The 25,368-nt window shown below is 36.7% G+C and overlaps 1 protein-coding gene across 15 annotated transcripts in view; it reads right to left on the bottom strand.

Annotated features, from left to right (window-relative positions):
• Positions 1 to 25,029, bottom strand: part of LRRC9 (leucine rich repeat containing 9) — a 125,039-nt gene extending 100,010 nt beyond the window's left edge. For 9 of the 15 annotated variants that reach the window (XR_012002199.1, XR_012002198.1, XM_026000583.2 and 6 more), the window contains exons 1-9: positions 24,490 to 24,954; positions 16,831 to 16,886; positions 15,613 to 15,693; positions 15,083 to 15,301; positions 13,450 to 13,590; positions 12,853 to 12,916; positions 12,497 to 12,567; positions 7,672 to 7,854; positions 1,773 to 1,928 (exon numbers count right to left, since the gene is read on the bottom strand). Coding sequence is in view for 13 of the 15 variants with exons in the window: in XM_026000583.2 (XP_025856368.1) it covers positions 1,773 to 1,928; positions 7,672 to 7,854; positions 12,497 to 12,567; positions 12,853 to 12,916; positions 13,450 to 13,590; positions 15,083 to 15,301; positions 15,613 to 15,660 (882 nt within the window). In the remaining 2 variants the exon portion in view is untranslated. Of the gene's footprint in view, positions 1 to 1,772; positions 1,929 to 7,671; positions 7,855 to 12,496; positions 12,568 to 12,852; positions 12,917 to 13,449; positions 13,591 to 15,082; positions 15,302 to 15,612; positions 15,694 to 16,830; positions 16,887 to 24,489 lie in introns of all 15 variants that reach the window. The other 6 variants (XM_026000584.2, XM_072761677.1, XM_026000588.2 and 3 more) reach the window with 3 other exon arrangements.
• Positions 25,030 to 25,368: the final 339 nt, after the last annotated feature.

Below are 25,368 nucleotides of genomic sequence, written 5' to 3'. Positions count from 1 at the left end.
TTTGCTAATTATCTGTACTCCCCCTCTCTAATGGCTATATCCAGCTGTTAAAAAATAAATTAAGCATATTTATAAAAATGTCTATGGTTTATCTAATCTAGAGGTATTATTTTTTCACATTTGCAGGTTTTACTTTAATACATGCATTTCCATATAAAAATAAATACAAAGTGATTTCTACATACTGGCTCATTTTTTATTCAAAAATAAATTTTGTTATTTTTGCTTGTTTTAGAAATATAGTATGTTATATATCAATATAATTAATTATAATTAATGTATTTATAAATATTAAATATATTTTTAAAACTTGGTTTTTAATGGTGGTATACTATTCTATCTTAAGAAGGAATAATTTTTTTCTATCTGGTTAAACATTTAGGAAGTTTCCAATTTTTTTGTTTATAATAGTACAGTGATGAATATCTTATGTATGTAAATATTTATCCAGATCCTTAGAGTGCTACATATAGATTTACTGCGTCAAAGGCTACAAGCATTTTCAGATTGTGAATACATACGACCCAAATTACATTCCACCGGTGCTGTAGTAGTGTCACACTCTTGTTCATCAGCCTGAGTACTATCATGTATCATGCTTTGACAATTTTATAGGCAAAATGGTTGTTACCTTAATTCACATTTGGAAATAATAATCAAGTTGAGCTCTTCTTTCAAATATTTATTAGTCATTTTTATTTCTTCTTTTATAAAATAGAAGTTTATGTGCTTTGCTCAGTTTTTCTATTTGAATATTTGCTTTTTGCTTTATTTATGACTGTTTATACTAAGAATATCATGTTTGTCCAGGATATTAGTTGAAGACATTTTTCAGACTGTCATTTGTTGTTTATTTTTATTAATGATGCTTTTTTAGTACCAAAGCATTTTACTTTTATTTTTTGCAATCAGATCCACATTCTGTTGTGATTTCTAGTATTTCTTTTATTTAGCAGGCTGAAATCAGGTAATATCATCTGTATATCTTTTACATTATTCTTCAGTTTTTCCAGGTTTTTAAATTTTTACATTTAGTTCTTTTTTTCCCACTGGCATTTATTTTTGGTAAAGTGTAAATTAAGAATCCAATTTCCCTACTCTCAAATAGTTTATTTTTCTGACACCATTTATTGAATGATTATATTTTCTTGCCTTAAAAAAAAACAGTAAGTTCTAATATATACAGAGTTCTATTTGAGGTTAATAATCCTTAATTTTTCAGAGTCTACTTTTGGTAAAGGAAATCCAATTTACTCCAAGTAAAAAAAGCACACATAATATAACTACTAAAGTATAGCTTGATTTAAAGTTCCCACCTTGTTTTAATACCTGAATAGTATAAACAAAGGGCTATTTTAGCACTTTAGGTAAAAAAATGAATTTTGAGCACAGCCTGAAGATATCTAATAAAAATGCAACTGAAAAAAAAAAAAATAAAAATAAAAATAAAAAAAAAAAATAAAATAAAATAAAAAAAAATGCAACTGAAGAAACTTTAATAAATCTCTAAAACTTTTGGAATCATACTGAATTACGCAGCTTTTAAAACGTTTATAAATTAATGTCTATACCTTTTTACAGTTGCAGACTTCTAAGCACATAACGAAGCTTAGTCAACATGTGGAATCAAAAGTTTGGGGACAAACTTGGAAATATTAATAAAATAATTACTTCTATACATGTATGCAAATATAAAGTTTAAAAGATAATCTTGTCTTATCACCAGTTTTCTTAAGATATGGCTACTGAAATTTTACAGTATTATAGCTTACATTTTTTTTCACAAAGCTAAATAATTTTATTCTTTCTTCTGGCAACTTCTGTAATTTGCATTTTCGATCATTCAGTTTTTCAAGGTCTTCATTAAGATGCCTCTGAACAGTTTTTATACGCATATTGTAATACATTATTTTTTTCATTGCTGTGGTCTAAAATTGAAAAAAAATAGATTAGCTGAAGCAAAAAACATTATAAGTAATTATTAGTGGCATTACAGAAATGTGCTATGTTCTATATAACCACTGGAAAGTTTTGTATGCTCAATACTAATAATGATGATAGTTGAAATGATAACGGCTACAGAGTACTGTATTTATTTATTTTATTTATTTATTTTTTTAATTTTTATTTATTTATGATAGTCAACAGAGAGAGAGAGAGGCAGAGACACAGGCAGAGGGAGAAGCAGGCTCCATGCACCGGGAGCCCGACGTGGGATTCGACCCCGGGTCTCCAGGATCGCGCCCTGTGCCAAAGGCAGGTGCTAAACCGCTGCGCCACCCAGGGTTCCCCAGAGTCCTGTATTTAAACTTAATAAGCAAAATACAAAATTCCAAAGATTTTCTTTGTGGGTAAGTGTAAGGCATATTCGCATTTATTTTGAGGATGACAACATAAAGAGCCTCCAGACAGAATTCAGTTTACAAAATATCATTTGGCTTAAGAGGTAGTACTATCAAAGCAAAAATGTAACTACATTATTCATATTTGATTATTTTAGGGAAAAACACATTGAAAAGCATTAAAAGCAAATGTAACATTATTCAATTCAGTTTTTTAAAGCATAGCTAAGAAACCATTGATTTGATGGAGATTTTTCCTCAATTCTCTAAAAGGATGCTCTAAATAAACTTGCTTTATTTAGATTGAGCAAATAACTAGTTGTCAATCTACTCATTACCCAGATACCTTAATAAAAGTGGATCACTCAGTTATTAATAAATACATGATGACAAATCAATTATTGAAAAGTACACCAGCTATACTAATACTATAAACACAGCTAATATTCATAAGCAATATTAGTAAAAAAAGAACTAGCTGGCGACAAAGTAAACAAATCAGTTGCACTATTAAATGTGACCTAGTTTTAATTGTTTACCTGAAATTCTCTTCATTAGGAAACCTGTACCTCAAATAATTTGGAAGGTTTCTACACTGTTCTGGGATTGTATTTTCAGATGCAGGCTCTTGTTATGTGATTTATTTGGTAGAGAATGGATAATCAAGGCCCCATCAGAATTATTTGGCATAAAAGATGGAACAAACACAAATATGTGGCATGATGAACAGGCCAAAAGAATTCCTTTGCCCACGCATATTATAAAGTTTTGAAATTGAAAGCACTACATTCCTCCACAAAAATAAGGTACTAATAACAGAACAGTTCGGGAGGAAAATGTGTTTTAGATCATGATTAAGATATAAAAAACTTCCTGATAAAAAGAGCTTATTTCGGAAGTGCAAACTGAGTTTGAAGAAAAACTATAACTAAGGAAATGGCAAGTCATGTTTCTTAATTATTTGTCTATTTGTAGAAAATGGAAAATCCAATAAAGAACGCTTTGAGTCAACAGCAGCTAAAAAATTTCTAATGAATTCTTAAATCTAAAACAAGAGAACGTGGGTAGAGACAGGATTGCTAGATCAAATATAAGATGCCAAGTTAAATTTGAACTTCAGTTAAACCATAAATAATATTTGAGTATAAGTGAATAAGTATAGCTAAGTTTAAGAAGTATGATATTAAGACAATATTTGTTGCTTATCTGAAATTCAAATTTAACTTGGAGTCCTTAGGTGGGGGACAAAAAAAATACTGCTTTTCTTTTGTTTTTAATTTTTTAAAAATATTTTATTTATTTATATGAGAGCAAGAGAGAGAATGCATGAATTGGGGAAGGGGCATATGGAGAGGGAGCAGACTCCCCACTAAGCAGGGAGCCCAAAATGGGGCTTGATCCCAGGACCCTGGGATTATGACTTAAGCCGAGAGCAGATGCTTAACCATCTGAGCCACCCAGGCACCTCTAATTTTTATTTTTGGGTAAGTAATATATTCATGTTTCTAACACCAAAATAATTGAAAAGTATATAATGAAAAGTCTACTTCCCACACCTGTTTCCCATCTGCCCAGTTGCCCCACCTTCCACAGATAACTACTGATAGAAGTTTCTAGTATATCCCTGCACAGTTTCTTCCTCTGTACTTTTGTGTTTTATTAAGAATATGTCTTTACCTGCATTTGGGCACACACACTGTGATATTTTACTCTTCCTGAACACTTTCAAAACCACTTACTGTATCATAACAATAAATAAGAGTCATCAATCAGGGTTTTTCGTTCTTGTTTGAAATTATATACTAAGACTTTGGAAAAGTAGGGAAGATTATGTTGTAAGTTATAAATACATGGCAAATCAACTTTGTAGGCTTACTATATTCAATTTGTTTTGTGTTTGGACTTTTGAGAATGTCAAAGTCATTTTTCACTCAAGTCCACTTTGGTGGAATTACTTGATTACAGTAAAAAACTTTTTTTTAAAAAGTCTAACTAAAATGGTAAGTCTAGTTGCATGTTTGTACTAACAAACAAAATTTGTTCCATTTGCTTCTTTGATTACCAAAAATAAAGAAAAGTCATAGGCTTAGCTACAGTTTCATAGTGGTTATTTTTATAGCATTTAACAATTAAAATGGACTTTTATGCCAATTAACTCATTGGATCCCTACAATAACACTCAGGACAGGTACTGTTTTTTATCATTACTATTTTAATAGTTCAATAAACTTTAGTTGGGAAGGGAAAGGCCTTGCCTAAGTGACAGGTTGTAACAGATACAACTGGAGCTTGAATCCAAGTCTTCTGTTTTGAACTCTCATATTCTTCCCTCTTTTCCATGCTGACTCTCTGGTGGTCCTCTTGACTTTACTTGCCATTTATAGTTTACATAAACACCTCCACGAGTGAAAATTTGAAGAATCAACAGTACTCTGCTCAAGAGTTTATCACATCAGAGAATTGCCACAACCTAGCACAACCTGTCTTCTTATGAATGGTAATGAAGAAAAAGCATCTTGAAAATTCATATGCAATAATAAATACTTTGAACTTAAAAAATCATCTTGATCTAAATCAAAACTTGAGCCATATTATATATCTTATTTTTGCCTTAAAAGGGTGAAGAAAGAGAAGATATAAGGAATTATATATAAGGAATTGCATAACAATTCCCAATTTGTTCTTTTAATGATACTACTGACATACACAAAACTAAACCAAATGTATGACAGTCTTACCCAGAATGTCAAAAGAACCTGCCTCTCTTAGTTCTCTTCTTCCATCTCTTCTGCAAATTCCTCCTCTCTCTGCAGTTTCTAGCACTCAAATGACACACTTCCCCATTTATACCATTCCCTTAGTGATTTATCCAGTCTCTAGCTCTATGCACCATCTTTCTGCCTTCAACCCTCATATTCATATCTCCAACCCAGGCAACTCTCTTGTATAACAGACTCATATCCCCAACTATTTATTGAATATATCCTCTTAGATGTTGAAAAGATTGCTCAGAATTTACATGCCTAAGGGGCACCTGGGTTGCTCAGTTGGTTAAAGTCCGACTTTTGATTTTGGCTCAGGTCATGATCTCAGGGTTGTAAGATCGAACCCTGTGTCAGGCTCCATGCTCAACAGAGAGCCTGTTTCTCTCCTTCTCTCTCTGCCCCTCTCCCCACTCTAGCACAAGTGTGCTCTCTCTCTAAAATAAATAAATCTTTTAAAAAGAAATCTTTTACATGCCTAAAATTAAACCATGATTCTTCCTTTTAACCTACTCCTTCCATATTCTTCCTCATCTCATCAAAGAGCAACTTCTTCCCTCCTGCTGCTCAGGCCAATAACTTGGAACTATTCTCTATTTCTTTCCTCTGCACTTCACATCCAATCTATCACCAAATTCAGATGGGTGAATCCACCTTCTACTACAGAATTTGACTACTTTTCACCACCTCTTCTATTAACACCTTGTATCAAACCATCAACATCTCTCATCCAAGTGACTGGAATCTAACTGGTTTCTCTGTGCTCACCTTCTCCTTCATATCCTCCATTCTTAATACATTAGCCAAAAGGATCCCTTTAAAACAGAAGTCAATTTGACTCTCCTCTTAGAAATTTTCCAGTGGCTCCACCTTATTCAAAGTAAAAGCCAAAGTCTTTATAACATCCTACAATCTCATATGATCTCCCCTCACCACCATTCCTGTCTTCATCTTTTCCTTCCTCTCACTTACTCAGCTCCACCCACACTAACCTCCTGTTCTTTAAATATGAGACGTATGCTCCTGTCTCAAGTTCTTTACATTTGCTGATCCCTGAAAAGCTTGCTCACTTACTTCCTTCAGGTCTCTGCCTGACTGTTGTCTGAGTAAATCCTCTCCCAACTCTTCTGTATCCAATAGCCAACATTCCTCCCTCTGTCCCTAATTAATAATCCTGTTTCCTTCGTGCTTGCTTTATTTTTCTCCATAGCATTTATCACTACCTGACGTACTAGTTGTTTTCCTATTTGTTTGCCTACTATTTGTCTGCTCTCACAAGAATGTAAACTCCAAGCAAGCAGGGAGTTTGTCTGTTTCGGCTACTCTATATATCTAGGGCCTGATCTGTGCCTGTAATGTAATAGGTATTAAATATTTGTTAAATAAATTAATAAGCCAAGTAATTTCATGAAGCATGAACCAGGTCACCTTTGAAGAAACTGCCTAATGTAAAACTCTGCAGATAGTAATGGACATTTCCAAAAATGTATTACTGTGAAGTTGTACTGTTATTTCTGACTCAACACTGTTAGAGAAGACATTCTTCTCTGAATCTCTAATGACTCTGAACATCTGCTAGTAGACAAGGACTCTAGCCCTTTGCTTTATATTGCAAGACAGTTCACTTTTTATTTTGGGGTAGGAGAGAGGATAATCTCAGTTACAGAAAAGAGAAAGGAGAGAATGGAACCTAAAATAAATCCTCAGGATAGCAAGAGAAGAGAAACAAGACAAATAGACAAAGGCATGCTTTATGTTGAGATGATGGATGAACCACAAGGAAAGGATGGGAGGGCTCATGTGGGGGCATCCTCATGCCTGGCACACTCTAGATACTCAAAACCTATTTAGTAGATGGTTAACTCAATGAACGAATGTGGCCCACTGGCCTGGAAGGAGAAGAAGAAATATAATATAGAAAGACTATTAATAAATATAGAGAATTACTATCCATTCCATTCTAAAATTATAGATTCTTCGATGGCATGCGCAAGTAGCCCCTTTACTGTGAGGTTCACCATCAGTGGCAGTCTAGGAACAGCTCTCCTCAAGATTTGAGAGATCTTCCAAGATCTTGGCAGTATGGGCAGATCCACCTATATTTCTGGGGAATCCCAAATCATCTTTAATTAGATTAAAATCTACCTAATCCTGGCATACTACCAACAACCATGGATATTTTCTACTTTTGATATATAGTATTACAAATGAGAGGAGGTTACTTATTTCATTTGTACTTTAGTTAGGCCTTATTACTTTTTGTATAATAGCGCAAATTCAATTATTCTTAACACTCATGATAATTTTTCAGATTTCTTTCTTTTAGTTTTGTATAAATTCTAATGTTTTTCTACTAACTCAACTTCCAGTACTGTCATCAAATTTGAGATTCTAGTACTAATATTATTATTTATACATGTTTATTTGAAATATCCAGCTCACTGGGGCAAAAATAGAGTTGGTGACAAGACTTGACAAGATAATACTACCTACCATATGTGGACACAGTCAGAAAGAAGCAGTTAATTAAACTTAAGGCACAGATATCTGATTAAGGATGCACTTACATCTGCCAGTTCCTTGATCTGTTTTGCTGACACATCAAACGTGTCAAGTCTCTGAAGGCTAGGCAAGTGATACAATACATGTGTGGAATAATTACATAGCAGACAAACTGGATTGGTTTTATACTGAGGATCATTCAGGCACAAATCCTTTAAGCGATGCAGCCTGGTTAAGTTAGTAAGGTCCTAAAACAACAGCAATAATAATGTTCAATTAATTAACTGAAACTGATAATTTCTAAGGAAGGCATTTAAACGCTTAAGATCACCCATAGCTTAATGTAATGCATTTTAATATGTGCTTAAACATGTTAAAGTGATTTGGATGGATAAAATGTTTTTCTCTAGTGAAAAACATGTCAACTACATGAAGAATAGAGAGTAATAATTAAACAGCAGACTCTTCTATAACTATGTATTTTTAAATACAAAAGGTCAAAGAATATTTACTAAATCATGTATTTTACCTGGAAACTTGGAGCCAGTCACCTGAACACATTTATTTTTTATTAAGACAATGTTGCCTCCTCTGCACACCCCAGTGTATCTGTACTACTACTAACAATTGACCCCAGTGTATCTGTAGGTCTCCTGCTTCCTTTGCCACCATTTCCCACACTTACCACTCTAGTAACACTGCTCACTATTCCCCCAGGCCACCAATCTGCTTTTCTCATCAAAGGTGAGGAGACTCCAATTCTATTATAATCATCATTGAATTCCTGATTTTTAAGGGGTTTTGTTTCTTTTTCCTGTAAATGTCCTTTCTACCAGTTAATGGCAACTGAAACCTAGCTTTCTCCTCATTTTCCTCACACTCCAAGGAGGGAGGTGGGATTGATAATGCATTTCCAGACCTGTGCTTCCTCCGAACACCTTTGATTCCGAGGTTTAAGCCATTGTTTACACCTTTCTTTATTTGGCATCTGGCCCTTGCTTAACTCGTCTGTCTTGTCTCTTCTGCTTCAACTCTAACATTTCATGTTTTAGCTGTACTAAACAAGTGGAAATTTTAGAATGTGCCAGACCGTATCTTATTGTTAAATCCTCACTCATCTTACTGCCTTTCATCCCAGTTTCGCCTCTTAATCTATCAAGACTCAATCTAGTATCATCTTTTCTGGAAGTCTTGTTTCATCACCCAAGCTTGAGGAAGATGCTCCTCCTATGAACTCACTTTGCCACTAGGTTTACCTTTGTTATAGAATTTATCACAAGTCAATTACCAATTGCTTATGCATATAAGGTCTATAAGCTAAAGGTCTATATGGGCTTTGGCCCTCAGTCTCTAAGCTAGGAATGATGATTATATTTCTAAAGTGTTGAAAAAAAAAAAACAAAGAAGAATTCACAACAGAGGCCTGGTAGAAGAGGGTATACTGTGATGGGGTTGGCCTTAAACTGATGTGATGCTAGTTAGTAGAGTCAGAATCAGAGTTAAGGGAAATCCAAACCAAACCCAGGAGGCATTAGTTCTAAAGATGGTGTATAAATGGAATGGGGAAGTAAGTAGTGAAGTCAGGCCGCTAGAGTAAAAAATAACACAGGGTCAGGTAGCTAATGTGTGTCCAAACTCTCTCTGGCAAGTGAGAATTTGGCTCGCTGGCTAGCCTTGAGGCTAGTACTGGGCTCATGGTAGAAGTAGAACTATGTTTAGTTCTCTGTTGAGTTGCTCTGAAATGGATAGAGTTGTGTAGAGAATTATTTGGTCAAGTTCTGCAGGGGCAGGGAAGTAACCATCAGACTTTTCCAAGGAGTAAACACTCTGATTTCTGGGTGGCTATGTTGCCTTTGACCATCAGTCTGGGCTATGCTGGGTAGGAACTTTGAAGTTTTACACAGGAACCACTCCCCTTCAACTCCCCACCTATAGTCAAAAGTCAGATGACATTGGAGTTTATGAAAGCACAAAATCTCCCTGAAAATTAGTGTTGTAGTACCTATTATGGACAGAAAGTGGAACAGAAATTATCCCATCACTACCACTATAGTATCTTTTTAGAGTGGGTGGAAAAGTTAGAGATAAAAATTCAGGATAATAATAGTGTTTCAGGAACATTCTTTTTTTTTTTTTTTTAATTTATTCATGATAGATACACAGAGAGAGAAAGAGAGAGAGAGAGAGGCAGAGACACAGGCAGAGGGAGAAGCAGGCTCCATGCAGGGAGCCTGATGTGGGACTCGATCCCGGGACTCCAGGAACAGGCCCTGGGCTGAAGGCAGGTGCTAAACCGCTGAGCCACCCAGGAATCCCCAGGAACATTCTTAATGTGAGAAGAGTAAAAGTTGTTGTGAATCATGTTTCAATGTTTTTCTGAAAAACAGTCATATTATAACCAAGAAACTTTTTAATTGTATGCCATATAATACATTTTTATAATCCAATTTTTATCCGCATTTTTTATGAGGAGATTGAAACAGAATAGGTTAATGTAATTAAGGAGATAGTAATCATAATATAGCATATCTATTGAGTGCTTACTGTGTGCTAGTCATTATTTTGAGAGCTTTACATTATTATTTTGCTTAAACTTCATGTTAATACACTACAATGCTGCCTCTGGCTTGTGGTAGTGCTAGAAGTGACAGATTATTCTATGAAGCTATGCTCTTCAGCACCACAAGGCTGAAGCACCACATGCCAACCAGGCATGGGATAAACTTCTACGTGGCTTCTTGGTAGGACAAAACCTTATCCAGACAGTATTGTGTACTTATTTCTTTCAGTTTAACTCATGATTCTCTCCCTCACTCTGTTCCAGCCACAGATTTCTAGATTCTTGAATTTGCCATGCTCTTTCCACCACTTAGGTCCTTCACACTTTGCCTGGAATGCTCTTTCTCTAGGCACTTCCTACTCATGTCTCATACGTTAGCTTAAAAATTACCTCCCACAACATTCCAAATTTATCTTTCATAGCTCCCTCTGCTCTCTTCTGCTGACATTACTCAAATATACCCCTTGATTTCTTACCACCACATCTTCATGCATATTGTTCTCTCCGTCTTAGAATGCCTACCTCCCACCATATGTATATATATTCTTTTCAGAAATCTCTCCACCCAACAGGAGGCTTGAACTCAAGATCTCAAGATAAGAGTCTCCCCCACTGCATTGTAGATGATCCTTCTCCAATGCCTGTTGAAATTCTGTCAGTCCCTCAGTGTTCACATCAACTATTTCCTTTTGAATTTGACCAATAAAATTTTGTTTAAACTTTTTATGTTTTTAAAACTTCTGGTTAAAGCCTTTATAATATTCTGCCTAATCCTATAGCTTTTTGGAGTCTTATAGTCTTCTCTGAGTAAGAGAATATGTATTTTAATAATGATCAATTCAAAATTATTTCTATAGTGAATTTACTCATCTTTCTTCATTACTCTCTAGAGGAAGTATTCAAGTATGCACTTTCAATTTGACACTGCCAAAATTATAAATGCCATATGTTTTCACCTACATTATATGCCACAAACATGAAGTCTTTTTGTTTTCCTCTCTTTCATTCAAATGTTTTTTGAGATTTTACATGTCAAGTACTGTTTTAGGTATTGTTGATACAGCAGTGAACAAAACAGGCAAGATTCCTATACTCATGGAGCTTGTATTCTAGTAAGGAATGTGGATAAGTGCTAAGAAGAAAAAATAAAGAAAGAGTGATGGGAATGCCTCAGGTTAGGGAGGGTAGTAGGAGTTATTGATATTTTACCTAAACTGGCCAAGAAAGGTGTCACTAAGAACATAACATCTGAATAAAATCCTGGAAGAAATGAGATGAGCCATGAAGATATTTAGGGGAAGAATATCCCAGCAAATGCAAAGGCCCTAAGGTGAGTATGCTAGCTATCTATATTCAAGGACCAGCAAGGAGTCCAGAGTAGCTGGAATGAAGTAAACAAGGGGGAAAGTGGTAGAAGCTGTGGTCAGAGACACAGTGGGGGTGAGGGGACTTATATAGAATCTTGTGGGCCAACATAGGAACTGCTTTTTCTCTGAAAGAGATGAGAAGACAAGGGAAAGTTCTGAGCAGAAGTTTTTGAAGGAGCAGGTTGCTGTGTAGAAAACAGACTGATAGTAGTGAAAGGGTAAACACAGGGAGACCTGTTTGGAGGCTTTTCCCCCCCAAAATGCAGGTTAGAGACGATGGTGTCTTGAACAAGGTTAATAGAGATATAGGTGGTAAAATAGTCAGACTGGACAATCTAAAGGTAGAGCCAAAAGAATTTGCTGATGGATTGGATATGGTTTATGATGGAATAAGAGGAGTAAAAAAATAATCCTAAGCATTTTGGCTTAATTTTTTAGAAAAATAAAGATGCCATTTAGAGAGGTGGAGAAGGCTGCAGGAGAAAAGGATCAGTAGAGAGTAAGTCAGTCTGAGTTAGGATACAAGATGTCTATAGTTCTGGGGAGTTATTAGGGAAAGTAGAAACAGAAATAATTGTTAGGGAGAGTAGAAAGTTAGGAGTAATAAAAGGTATTTAAAGCCATTAGATGATGAAATTATTTAAAGAATGAATGCAGATAGTAGTGAGAAAAGATCCTGGACTAACCTGGACCAGTTCATGTTTTAGATGCTAGGAGAAGATGAAAAAGCAGAGGTGTAGCCAGAAAGATCAGAGGAAAACTAAACCAAGTAAATAGCTTCTTGTTTGGTTTTAATAGTGTCAGATCATTAGGGTCAACTTAATCAGCTGCCTCTAAAATTTCCTAGAGTATCGAGTTGTCCAAAATAATTAAATTCCTCCATGAAAGGGAACTATTTAGTACATTTTCTGCAATAAGCTGGTTCATCTAGGTTGGTAAATAGACTGTTCCACTTAAACATACCTTGAAGGAACATATTTGGTTACCAGAAAGGTTTAATCTTTCCAGCTGTTCATTGGGATCAAGACATCGACCTTTAATTTAAAAAACAAGATGAAAGAACAATTAAATTTCTTATTTTGCCTGTTGTTCATATCCTGTAATATTTCTTGCCTATAACTAAGACTAACAGTAACACTGTATAGTTAGTAACAATTGATTAATGGGTAATATTTTCACATCCTATAATCATAGATTTAGAGATACTATGCAAAATATCATACAAAACAGTATAAAAAAAGAAATCCAAGGATGTAGTTTTCATACCAATGAAAAATTATTGTAGCATTATTTCATATTCCAAGTGAAATAATACATACCAATGCTGCTTATTAGATTTCCAGCAAGATTGAGGTCATTTAAATTCTTCAAAGTTTGCAAGCCCTAAACATTTAGACAACATATCATTTAGAAGTTAGTAAAATACATATTTATAAATGATCTGATCAATCTGGTTAGTTCTCCAGGTGTTCTGAACTGGGTGCTGTGTACTTCTCAAGCACAGGGCTAAGTGGTGCCTTAATGAAATCATGTTTGTTTCTCTGCAATGTGGGGAGAATTATTGGAGGAGGAGGGAACAGGGAGGGAAGGGGAGAGGAAAGGAGAAGATGAGTAGGAAGAAAAACACATCAGAGTGTGTTTATAATCTTTGGCAAGTTATATATATAATTTCTCTGAATCTCTATATATTTAACCTTCAAAGAAGAAATAATACCTTACCTCCAAGGCTTGGTGGGAGCAATAAAGAAAACAATATATATGAAGTTTTCTACACATTATAAATGCTGTATACATGTTAGTTTGTCTTAACAATAATTAAACTAGTCCTAATATGTCCATAATATGATCTTGGACTTTGTGGTTAAAACTCCACAGGACTAACTGACTTTACATATAAATTATCGAAATTATCTTACCTCAATATTTTTAATTGTATTGTGGTTCAGCCAGAGAACCTCCAATCTGAGTAATTTCTCTAAATTTTCTATTTTGGAAATTTTATTATAATATAAATACAGTTTTTCTAAATTTCTACATTCTTGAAGACCTCCAATTTTCTGTAAAAAAAAAGAGAGAGACTGAATAGTGTTAATTTATGGTTTTGGAATTATCCTTTTTAATAAAATAGATTTTAGATACAATTTCTTTTAAAAATCATATTTTATTGCAAAGTGTATCCAACAAAATGAACTAAATATTTTAAATATTTTATTTATTTATTTTAGAGAGAGAGCGAGCACCCACCTGTGAGCAAGGGGAGGGGCAAAGGGAGAGGGAGAGAGAGAGAGAGAGAGAGAGAATCTCAAATAGATTCTGCTCTGAATGTGGAGCCTGATGCAGGGCTCCATCTCATGACCCTGAGATCCTAACTTGAGCTGAAATCAAAGAATTGGACACTTAACTGACTGAGCTACTATGAGATAGAACTAAACATTTTATTTATTTATTTATGTATTTATTTATTTATTTATAAAGATTTTATTTATTTATTCATGAGAGACACAGAGAGAGGGGCAGAGATATAGGCAGAGAGAGAAGCAGACTCCCTGTAGGGAGCTTGATATGGGACTTGATTCTGGAACTCCAGGATCACACCCTGAGCCAAAGGGAGACACTCAACCACTGAGCCACCTAGGCGTCCCTGAACTAAACATTTTAAAAGAATAAACATGGAATCCCTCCACCTAACTGCAGTATTTTCAATATTTATATTCTTTCAAAAATTTAATCAACTCTATACTTATTTTTATATTATAATCATAATACCTATATGATTTTGTGGATTTTTTTAAACTTAAGACAATCTAAAATGTTTTCATAATCATTCAAATAATAATATCTAATAATTACAAAATATTTCATGAAGTTATAACAACTTTCTTAAAAATACCTGTATGTGTGAAATATTTGTTTCAAATTTTTAGCTCTTATAAATAGTACTGCAACGAATAACTTCATGTTTTTCTCTGCTGTTGAATTACTCCTCTAGGTTAAAATCTTAGAATTAGAGATTTCTGAGTCAAAAAGATTTTTCTTAACTAATTATACACTTTGCAATATTGCTTTTCAATATAAGTGTTACAATTTTTTTTTTTTACAATTTTCTTTTTTTAAAGATTTTATTTTTAAGTAATCTCTACACCCAAGGTGGGCTTAAACTCATAACCTCAAGATCAAGAGTTACATGCTCCACTGAGCCAGTCAGGCTCCCCTAGATGTTACAATTTTCATACAACCAATAGTGACTAAACCAATTTAAACCAATTTACTATTAAGCAATACTGGATATTATGTGATTTGATCTGATTACTAAAAGGTAGAATATGTCTATATTTTGATTCTTTATATGTATTTTCTCCTTTGTAGAAATCTATTACCCGTTTATCTGTTTTGTTCACTGGGTAAAAGGTTTTATTTCAATTCATCATGTATGTCCCTCCCCAATCATCTGTTTTGATACATGACTCATGCATGTATTTCAAGAACTATTTTTCCAAAGCCAAATAATTCAACATAAAATACTTCATTTAAGGTTATATTCAGGCTTACCTCTATGCAGCATTCAGCAATCCAAAGTTCTTTTAGCCGTGAACAAGTTTCTAGCCCTGAAATTTCTTTTATGTCTTGAGCAACAATTGTGAGGCTTGTTAAATTAGGAAATAATGACAATCCAACTATACGGGGATACCCTGAGAAGAACATCTCCAGTTTTGACATATCTGATCCTTCTTGTCCAACCATCTCATAAGACAAACCATTGCATAAACACTGTTTCAAAAAAAAGAAATTGGGTTTCCTTTTAAATATATTTAGTACTTAAATAAATATTACTTTTTTAAAATAAAAAAATTAAAAATTATATTTGCTGTTAGAAATGACAAACTGTGACAAGATGTCACAAGAAGACATCTTGTGATGTCTTCACAAGAAGGAAAGCTATACCATATATATGATTTTTCTCTGCTTCCAAAGGTCATGGAGTAGAAGAAATCTCTAGGTAAGCTCCAGAAAGGAGGGTAAAAATGTTCCATTTAATGCTTATGCAAATGTAATTGAAAAGAAATTTGGCTTTGACTCACCAGTTCCTTAATTATTTCTTCTTGGTTTAGGTTTTCACATTCAATCATCTTCCATTAAAAATAAAGATCATAATAATATATCTGTTAAGGAAAATGAAAAGTTGAAATAAAATAAATTCTAGAGTTCTGTCAGTCTAAGTTGAAGGAGGCTTAAAGCTACTTAGGTGGAAATTTTCATTCAGTAAAATGAAAATTGTGGCCTGAAATTTTCATACTGTATAATACCACTGTTTGTCTAGGCCCCAAGACAATCCATTCCATCTCTAAAATTTTCTATTAGAAAGTCATTTTTTATTTTGAATTTAATTCTGTCTCTCCATAACTCCAATCTATTGTTATTCTACCTGCTGAGTTCAAATAAAATAGTATTTTTTTCCTACACTGTAAGCCTTTAATACTTGAAGAACATAGTCATCTCTCGTCTACAACTTTACCTCACTCCCCAGTTCATGTCTTTCAGTTCTCTCACTAGAGATATCCCTGTTTCTCTCCTTTGAACATGCTCCAGTTTATCCTTCCCATTGTACTGTTGTGTACAAAAGTGAACATAGCTCTCCAAGTGTATGAGCAAAGAAAAGAAACCTCAGGGCTTAGTGACATACCTGGCATGGGAATAAGTATTTATTAAAGTTATCCAACATTTTTGTTTTAGATGTTATGAACTAAATACCTAAGTAGCTACAATAAAACAACCCATTTTTTGGTAATTCTTAATATATTCTTTATATGATTCCAGACATACACTATTTTTAAAATACAAGGATCTAGGTTTTACTTATTTATTTTTTAAAAAATTTTTATTCACTTATTCATGAGACACACACAGAGAGAGAGAGAGAGAGAGAGACAGAGAGAGACAGAGACAGAGAGACAGAGACAGAGACATAGGCAAGAGGGGAGAAGCAGGTTCCCCGCGGGGAGCCTGATGCAGGACTCTGTCCCAGGACCCCAGGATCATGGCCTGAGCCAAAGGCAGACGCTCAACCACTGAGCCACTCAGGCATCCCATATTAAAACCTAGGTTTTAATATGATGACACAACAAAGCAAAATGTAGGTATGATATTACTGTGATCTTACTTTTTACAGAAATTCCCCTGTAGTTATATATGGGTGTACATCTGTGTGTGTGTGTGTGTGTGTGTGCGTGTGTGTATACTCCTTTCTCTGTAAGGAGAAAATATGTAAAGATACATACTAAATTGTTAACATGAGTTACCTTGGATGCAGGTAGTTTGGTTATAATAGGCATCGAGAGGTTGGATAGGGATAGATCTAGGTAAAATGGAAAAGAAAAAACAACTTAAAATCATGTTTAGTATTGTATACTATGAATATATAAGCCATTTATTTATTCATTCTACTATTAGTAGACATTTGGAATGTCTCCAAGCTTGAAGGTAAATAGTGCTTCCTTGAATAGTTTTATTATGCAAGACATCTGGTACACAATTAGTCTGAGTCTATACCTAAAAGTGGAATAAGAAAGAAACTATTGTATACAATATGGATGATTCCCATAAACACAATGCTGAGCAAAGGAAGATACACATACAGTGAGATTTTTACTCTGTGGCTCTGTTCACACAAAATTGGAAAACAAAACAATTTATGGAATTAGAAGAAGTCAGGATTGTGGTTACCTTTCAGGAGTAAGTGACTAGGAGGAGGTAAAGAGGGGCTCCAGAGTACTGATGATGTATTTCATAATCTGTGTGCTGGCTAACGGAATGCATTCACTTTGAGAAAATAAAATTAGATATCCAAGATCTGTGTGATTTCTATATATATGTTATACTTAAAATGAAATTTTACTTAAATATTTATTTAAAAAGTATATGTTTACTTTCGTTCATTCATGCAAAATTATACATTGTACACATAAATTTAAAATTTTAAGAAAAAAAGATGGTGACTTTGTGTCTATCTACCTACCTTCTCTCCCCAAATACCACTAAAATGACTAGGAAAATATGAAAATAAGAAGGGAATATATAGCAGTGCTAGGAAAAGAGCATGATTGCCAGAGATGTTGAGAAAGGTATTTTGTTGTTATTGTTTTTATTTAATTTCCAGTATAGGTAACATACAGTGGTAAATTCGTTTCAAGTGTACAATATAGTGATTCAACAATTCTATGTATTATGCAGTGTTCATCATGATAAGAGTACTCTTAATCCCCTTCTCCTATTTTATCCACCCACCCACCTCCACTTTGTTAACCATCCATTTGTTCTCTCTAGTTAAGAGTCTGTTTTTTTAGTTTGCTTTCTTTTTTTCCCCCCTTTGCTCATTTGTTTTGTTTCTTAAATTCCACATATAAGTGAAGTCATATGGTATTTGTCTTTCTCTGACTGGTTTATTTCACTTAGTATTATACTCTCTAGATCTATCCCTGTCATTGCAAATGGCAAGATTTTATTCTTTTTTATGCCTGAATAAATAACATTCCATTGTATGTGTGTGTCTCCTCTCTCTCTCCCTCTCTGTGTATGTGTATATATATGTATCTCCATTCTTTATCCGTTCATCTATTGATGAACACTTAGGCTGTTTCCACAGTTTGGCTATTATAAATCGTGTTGCAATAATCATAAGGGTGCATATAGCCCTTCGAATTAGTGTTTTCCTATTCTTTGGGTAAATATCCAGTAGTGCATCCACTGTATCATAGGGTAGTTGCTAAAAATATCATAGCTATTTTTAATTTTTTAAGGAGCCTCTATACTTTTTTTCCACAGTGGCTGTATCAGCTTGCATTCTCAATAGTGTATGAGGGTTCCTTTTTCTTCACATTCTTGCCAATAACTGTTGTTTCTTGTGTTTTTATTTTAGACATTCTGACAGGTGTGAGGTGATATCTCACAGTAGTTTTGGCTGGCATTTCCCTGGTGATGAGTGATGTTGAGCATCTTTTCTTGTCTTTTGGCCATCTGCATGTCTTCTTTGGAAATGTCTGTTCATGTCTTCTGCCTATTTTTAATTGGATTATTTGGTTTTTTGGTGTGTCAATAGTTTGGATACTAACCCTTTCTCAGATATGTTGTTAACAAATATATTCTCTCATTCATTAGGTTCTCTTTTAGTCTTGCTGTTTCCTTTTCTGTGCAGAAGCTTTTTATTTTGACGTAGTCCCAATAGTTTATTTTTGCTCGTTTCTCTTGCCTCAGGAGACATATCCAGAAAGATGTTGCCACTCCAATGTCAGAGAAATTACTGCCTGTGCTCTTTTAGGATTTTTATGGTTTCAGGTTTCACATTTAGGTATTTAATCCATTTTTAATTTATTTTTGTGTATGATGTAAGAAAGTGGTTCAGTTTCATTTTTTGCATGTAGCTGTCCAGTTTTCCCAACACCATTTGCTGAAGAGACTTTTTCCCATTGCATATTCTTGCCTCCTTTGTTGAAGATTAACCATATAATTGTGGGTATATTCCTGGGTTTTTAATTCTGTTCCATTGATCTATGTATCTATTTTTGTGCCCATAACATCCTGTTTTGATTACTGCAGCTTTGTAATATAACTTGAAGTCTGAATTGTGATACCTCCAATTTTGTTTTTCTTTTTTAAGATTGCTTGGGCTATCTGGGTCTTTTGTGGTTCCATATACATTTTAGGATTGTTTGTTCTATTTCTGTGAAAATTGCTGTTAGTAAGTTGACAGGGATTGCATTAAACGTCTAAATTGGTTTGGGTAGTGTAGACATTTCAATGATATTTGTTCTTCCAGTCCATAAGCATGGAATATCTTTCCGTTTCTTTGTGTTGTCTTCAATTTCTTTCATCAGTGTTTTATAGTTTTCAGAGTACAGGTCTCTCACACCTTTGGTTAAGTTTATTCTTGGGGATTTTATTAAGGAAAAGTCTTTTGAATGGAAATGAAGTAGACAGATTGAGACTGAGAGAAAAGCCCATCAGTACAAACCAGCCCCCAAAATTCAAGGTACCAGGAAAGAAGTTTTACAAAACTATCTTTAAAAATTCCCCAAACTTGGAGCAGCAGTGACTGGGAAGGTGGCGGCTGTGAGCCACCCAAGGGAACCAAATCAAAGGGCTTTGAGATCTGTGTCAGAGTCTATTTGTATTCAGGCTTTGTAAATTGGAGACACAGGTTGACCTTGCTGAGTTGAGAAGATGGGCTCCAGCTAACATCACAGATACAAACAGCTAACATCACAGACATAAAAAATACAGCCAGAAAATTATCCTAGAATCTCTATCTATTTATCCACTCATTCATTAATATTTGTGTTGACATACTGATAATCTACCTGTCAGAAAGTGATAGGGGTAGGAGGAAAGAAAAAACTTTTCCAATAAGGTAGCATGTGGGCAAAGAGCTGAAGGAAATGAGGGAGTGTGAGCTCTGAAGAAATCTAAGAGAAATGCATCTAGGCAGAGGGAAGAGCACATGCAAAAAAAGAAAATTGGGTAAAAGGGTACTTGGCATGCTTGCAGAATTGCAATGAAAATGATATGGCCAGAGCACAGCTAGGGAAATGGAGACTGGTAGGATGTGACACCAGAGACGTACTGCGGGCCAGATCATGTGCTAGTTTGATTTGGAGGCCCTTGTGAGGATTTTAGATTTTATTATTATGAGTAAGATGGAAAGCTCTACAAGGACTTTGAGGGGGAGAGTAATGTGAGCTGTCTTAAGTTTTGAAACGTATTACCCTCAAGGGATCTGTTGAAAATAGACTGTAGGGGTCTAGGGTAAGAAGCAAGGAGACCAGTTAAGGGATAGTTGTAATAATATAAAAGAGAGAGGATGGTGGTTGGAGTGGGGTGGTGGTAGCGGTGGTGGTGAGAAGTAGTTAGATGATGGATTTACACTGAAGGTAATACTGATCTTTCCTTTTATTCTTGCCATCAGCAACTGTCTCTTTACCCCATTCTTTGGTACCCCCAAGATATTACAGCACAGGCTGCAGGAGTGGCTAGGCAAGGGAGCACTTTGCAAGGAACAGCTTGAAAGAATTTAGAGACCCGTTAGAGGCCCATATATGGATGCAGGCCACAGTCATCCCTCCCTAGGGTTATTCGGATGCCATACTAAGGAGGGCTTTGTGCCACCACTTCTCATCAGAAAAGAAGCCCCTACATGCTGGTTTAATGTCTGCACACACTAAATGAAAGCCTGCCTTCCCACTACCACACAAGGAACAAAGCCTGTTCTCAGTACATCCAAAGTCACCCAGTGGTGACCCAAGTTATCTAGTCTATATCCAAGACGTCTACTCCAAAAAAAATTAACTATTGTCCTTGTTATTCACTAAATTACCACATATATTTGAGCCTAATTTTGGACTTTTCAACCTGTATTTTCCCTTAGCGCTGTCTTTTCCTATAGTATCATTTTTTTTTTTTTTTTATGATAGTCACAGAGAGAGAGAGAGGGCGTGAGGTAGAGACACAGGCAGAGGGAGAAGCAGGCTCCATGCACCAGGAGCCCGACGTGGGATTCGATCGCGGGTCTCCCAGGATCGCGCCCTGGGCCAAAGGCAGGCGCCAAACCGCTGCGCCACCCAGGGATCCCAATTCTTGGCTATTCTTTCACATTTACTTTTCCAAATAAAATGTGATAATTTCATATTTAGTGTCTAAAAATTCACTTGAGGTTTTGAGATTCTATTGTAAAGCTTAATTTAGAGAGAACTTCCACCTTCACAGTATTCTGTCTTCCTTAAGAACATGATATAGCTCTCCATTTATTCAAGGAGACTACTTTGTCTTGATAGAGAAATATGCATATTTTGGATACCAACTTTACTTCTCACTTCATTTTATTTAGGAAAAAATCTGTTCTAATTCAATAGTTAATCAGCAAAACAATATTCAATTAAAACGCCTCCAATTCTATAATTTGCATAACTACATCTGCATTAAGTGGAGCCTGAACCTCCGTGGTACTTCCAAGCCTCCTATGTTTCTTCAGTCACAAGTGGGCCCAGGGCTTCCAACTCAAGCTTTTGATTCTGTCAAGAATCAAGAAATGTGTCCTGTTGGCCAGCTTGTACCCACTCTCTTCCACTTCAGGAAAGTACTTTTCAGGGCCTGACCATCTAAAGAGACCACAGGTCTTCTTCTCTAGTCCCTTTAGGGAACCAGGAGGCACCAGGAGCTTCTAGAGCTTTCATCTTTAAAATCCCAAATTGATCCAGTCCCCTCCCCTCCCCTCTCCACTCTGGAGTGCTACTGGATGATTTCACATAACCAGGACAGAGCTGAAGTCACTGCAAATGCATGGTCTCTAACTTTATCTGGATCTTCAACGACAGATATTTTATATTTTCCTCTTTGACTTTGCCTCCTAGAGAGCAGGGCTAGAGATACAGGTCTGGGATTCATGACATAGGGACTATTCTTAACTTCTACCACTCTTCTCAAATTCTCCTTCCCACCCTTCCTCTGTGGATGATCTTGTTCCCTCCTTAACAGAGAACAGTGATACCATCAGATAGTCATTCCTTAAATTCCCTTTCCTCCTAAAAAGGTATTTCTTTCCCATCCTGACTCCTGTCTTAGTAAAAGTATTCTTTCTCTTGTCTAAAATGTGTGTTCTGATCCCATTGTCTTCAGTCTCTTTCAGAAGACTGTTATGTCCAATTTTCCTCCTCCTCATTTATTCCCATCTTTTCTTCTCTAGGGTCTCTCTTTTCTCCATATATGGATGTTAGATCATTTCTGTCTTTAAAAAAAAAGAAGTCCTCCTATCCTGTATTCTATGAATAGCTGGCTTTAGATATTTTCACAGAAAAATTTTAAGATACAGTAGTCATTATAGCAACACTTCACTACCTCCACTCAATTCTTAACTCACTGCAATCTGTGGATAGGCTACTACTGCTTCTTTTGCCAAAGTCAACAATAATCTTCTAGTTGCCAAAGACACTGGACCTTAGCATGGCATCTGACAATGTTGATAACTCCCTTCTTAAGTTGTCTTCTTTGGTTTGACTTTTTCTCCTTGGCTTCTCTTTGTTATTTCAAATCTACTTTTCTGATCAATTGTTTTCCATCTTGATGAAAAATTACTAATCTTTATCTTCCCTTTTCCTGTACAATAAATCCAACTTTCCATATGGAAAGCTACATCTGAATGTGTCATAAGCATCTCGAATTCAGTGTGTTTGATACTGAAGTCATATTTTCCAGCCAGCCTGCTTCTCCTAGTGTATGCCTTCTTTTCTTGGCAATGGCACATCTTTGTAAACATCCATATCAGAAACACAAGATTTAGCCACTCTTTTACTCTTTCTTCCAAGTTCACTCACTCATTAAATCCTTCTGCATGCTCTTTCTCTCTCTCATGAATAAAATAAAATCTTAAAAAAAAAAAGTAAAAAAAAATCCTTCTGCATGTACCTCTTAAATGTCTATCATTTTCCCTCTATTCTCTATTCTATTTGCCTCTCCATTCTATTTGCCTCTTTTGGGTCAGGACTTCATTACTTCACCTTAATCAGATGCGCTCTTTATAGTCCTACATCCCTCCAGTCCATCTTCTACACTACTGTGACAGCCAGCCTCCTCAAAGGTAAATTTGTTTAGGCTACTCCCCTTGGAAGGTATTCACAGTATCCATGCTCTGACTCCTGCCTACCTTTCAAGCTCATTAACCACAAACTCCCAACACCCTAGGGTCTGGCCATAACTGGAGTTCTCTGTATGGGCTGAGGTATTTCTATATTTTGGCATATGCTGTTTTCCTTCCCTAAAATGTTTTTTTTTTCCCTTGACTTTATGGTATACTCCGTACATCCTTAAAGACTTAAATCAAGGGTCTTCTTTGGGAAGACTTTAGTTCTCTCTGGTAGTATTACAATCATTCTCCTCCTTGTGATTCCAGTTAAGGCATGCATATGTTCTTTTTTTTTTTAAGATTTTATTTATTCATGAGAGGCAGAGAGAGAGAGAGAGAGAGAGAGAGAGAGAGAGAGGCAGAGGGAGAAGCAGGCTCCATGAAGGGAGCCCGATGTGGGACTCGATCCCGGGACTCCAGGATCATGCCCTGGGCCGAAGGCAGGCGCTAAACCACTGAACCACCCAGGGATCCCCGCATATGTTCTATATATAGTATCTGTCCCACTGTATTGTGATGCTTGCAGGTCTTTCCTCTCTACCAGGTTACAGTTTTGCTAAAGGCAGGGACAATAAAACTATCACAGGCCTGGCATTTGCCTGGTGTTCCATAAAATTTGTTGAATAGTTTGAATTACTTGCCATGCTACAGAGTCCTATTATGGGATAATTTGGAATATAATACAATAATATATAAATATTTGCTGTACATGACCAGAGTATAATTATAATAGAATATAAAGCACTATGTTTCTATCTGCCATGAGAGCTGGGTGGGGTATTATCCTGAGAAAATCAAATTTCTTTTCTACAAACCAGAAGCCCCGTATGATCAAACTGTCTGCTTCCTTGGATAGAAAGAGATGAGAATCCATGTGTTGGCACTAATGGGCCCAACAGACGCCCTTTGGGTTGTAGGTGAACAGTGTCAACTTTGGCCAAGGAGCAGTTGGTTTTCTCAGTTCTATACCTTAACAAAGGCTGCACAGGTGACACCTTCCCTTTCCTCTTCCTCTTAACCTTTGCTCTGGACACCCTGAAGGCTTCCAATAAAGACACGTCACTGTCTCATTATTACTGTCATCTCCATTGCGCCATTACTGGGGTCCTTTGACTTCGACGTTGCTTCTCTCCTGTCTTCCACCGGGGGGGGGGGGGGGGGGGGGGGGGGGCGGGGGGGGGAAGGGGGGGAGGGGGGGCGGGCAGGCAGAGAGTGAGGAGAGGAGAACAAAGACTCCCGGGGCCCGCCCACAGGTGATGTAGGCCGGGAGGCGACAAGGTGACACACTCACCTAATCCCAGAAAGATGATGGATTCCAAGGCAATCCGACACAAACCAGAGTCCACTCTGACCTCTCAATCCCTGTCTTGCAACAGCAGGCACGACACCTTCTCTAACCCGGGGCCTGGTGTGTATACACTCCCAGCTCCGGTTGCCTAGGAAACCTGCCCTCCGCCTCGCGCGACCTTGGAGTGGGGAGGGGGACCACAGAGGCGGGGAAAGCGGCGGCCGAAGCCGTTTCTGGTCACGTGGCGGCACCCTCCAGCCAATCAGCAGAGGAAGGGGTCCACCCGGAAGACCCCGCTGGTGCTGCTGGGAAACCGTGGGGAGCGGCGGGCCCGCGGGTGTCTCTGACGTGGAGCATCTTTCCGTCTGTCTGCGCTGGGTCAGGGCAGCGGTCCGGAAGCACCGAGTTGTGGGCATAGTGGCAGGGACCTAGTCGCGAGGCCTCCTCCAGCCCCGGCTCTCTTTCATCGAAAGCCTGTGGCCCTCGGGGCCTGGAAACCCGGAGCCTGGCTGGGCTGGAACCTCAGAGTCCCGGCGCTGTGACGTCATAAGGCGAGCAGCCAGGCCGGACCGGCCGGGGTCGCCCGGAAAGCGCCGACGAGCCGGGGGGAAGCACGGCCCGGCAGAGATGGGCCCTCCGAGGGACTTCTCAGCCGTCCTGGGCCGGCTCTTGAGGGTCCTTTCAGTAATTCCAAAGTTCCTGAAAAAAAAAAAAAAAAAAAAAGCAAAGTCAAAGTAACTGTAGCTGTCATTTCATTTCCTAGACCTGCCTGCCCCATGTGGGAGCCACTAGCCACGGGCTCGCGTGGCTCTTGTGCTCTTCTCCTTCCCGACCTAGTCCAAATTGAGACGTACCCTAAACTACGCGCTGTATTCTGAAGGC

The sequence above is a fragment of the Vulpes vulpes genome, chromosome 6 (genome assembly GCF_048418805.1).
Source record: "Vulpes vulpes isolate BD-2025 chromosome 6, VulVul3, whole genome shotgun sequence".
Taxonomy (NCBI): Eukaryota; Metazoa; Chordata; class Mammalia; order Carnivora; family Canidae; genus Vulpes; species Vulpes vulpes.
Note: the sequence above shows the minus strand (reverse complement) of the source record. Positions and strands in the feature narration are given on the sequence as shown.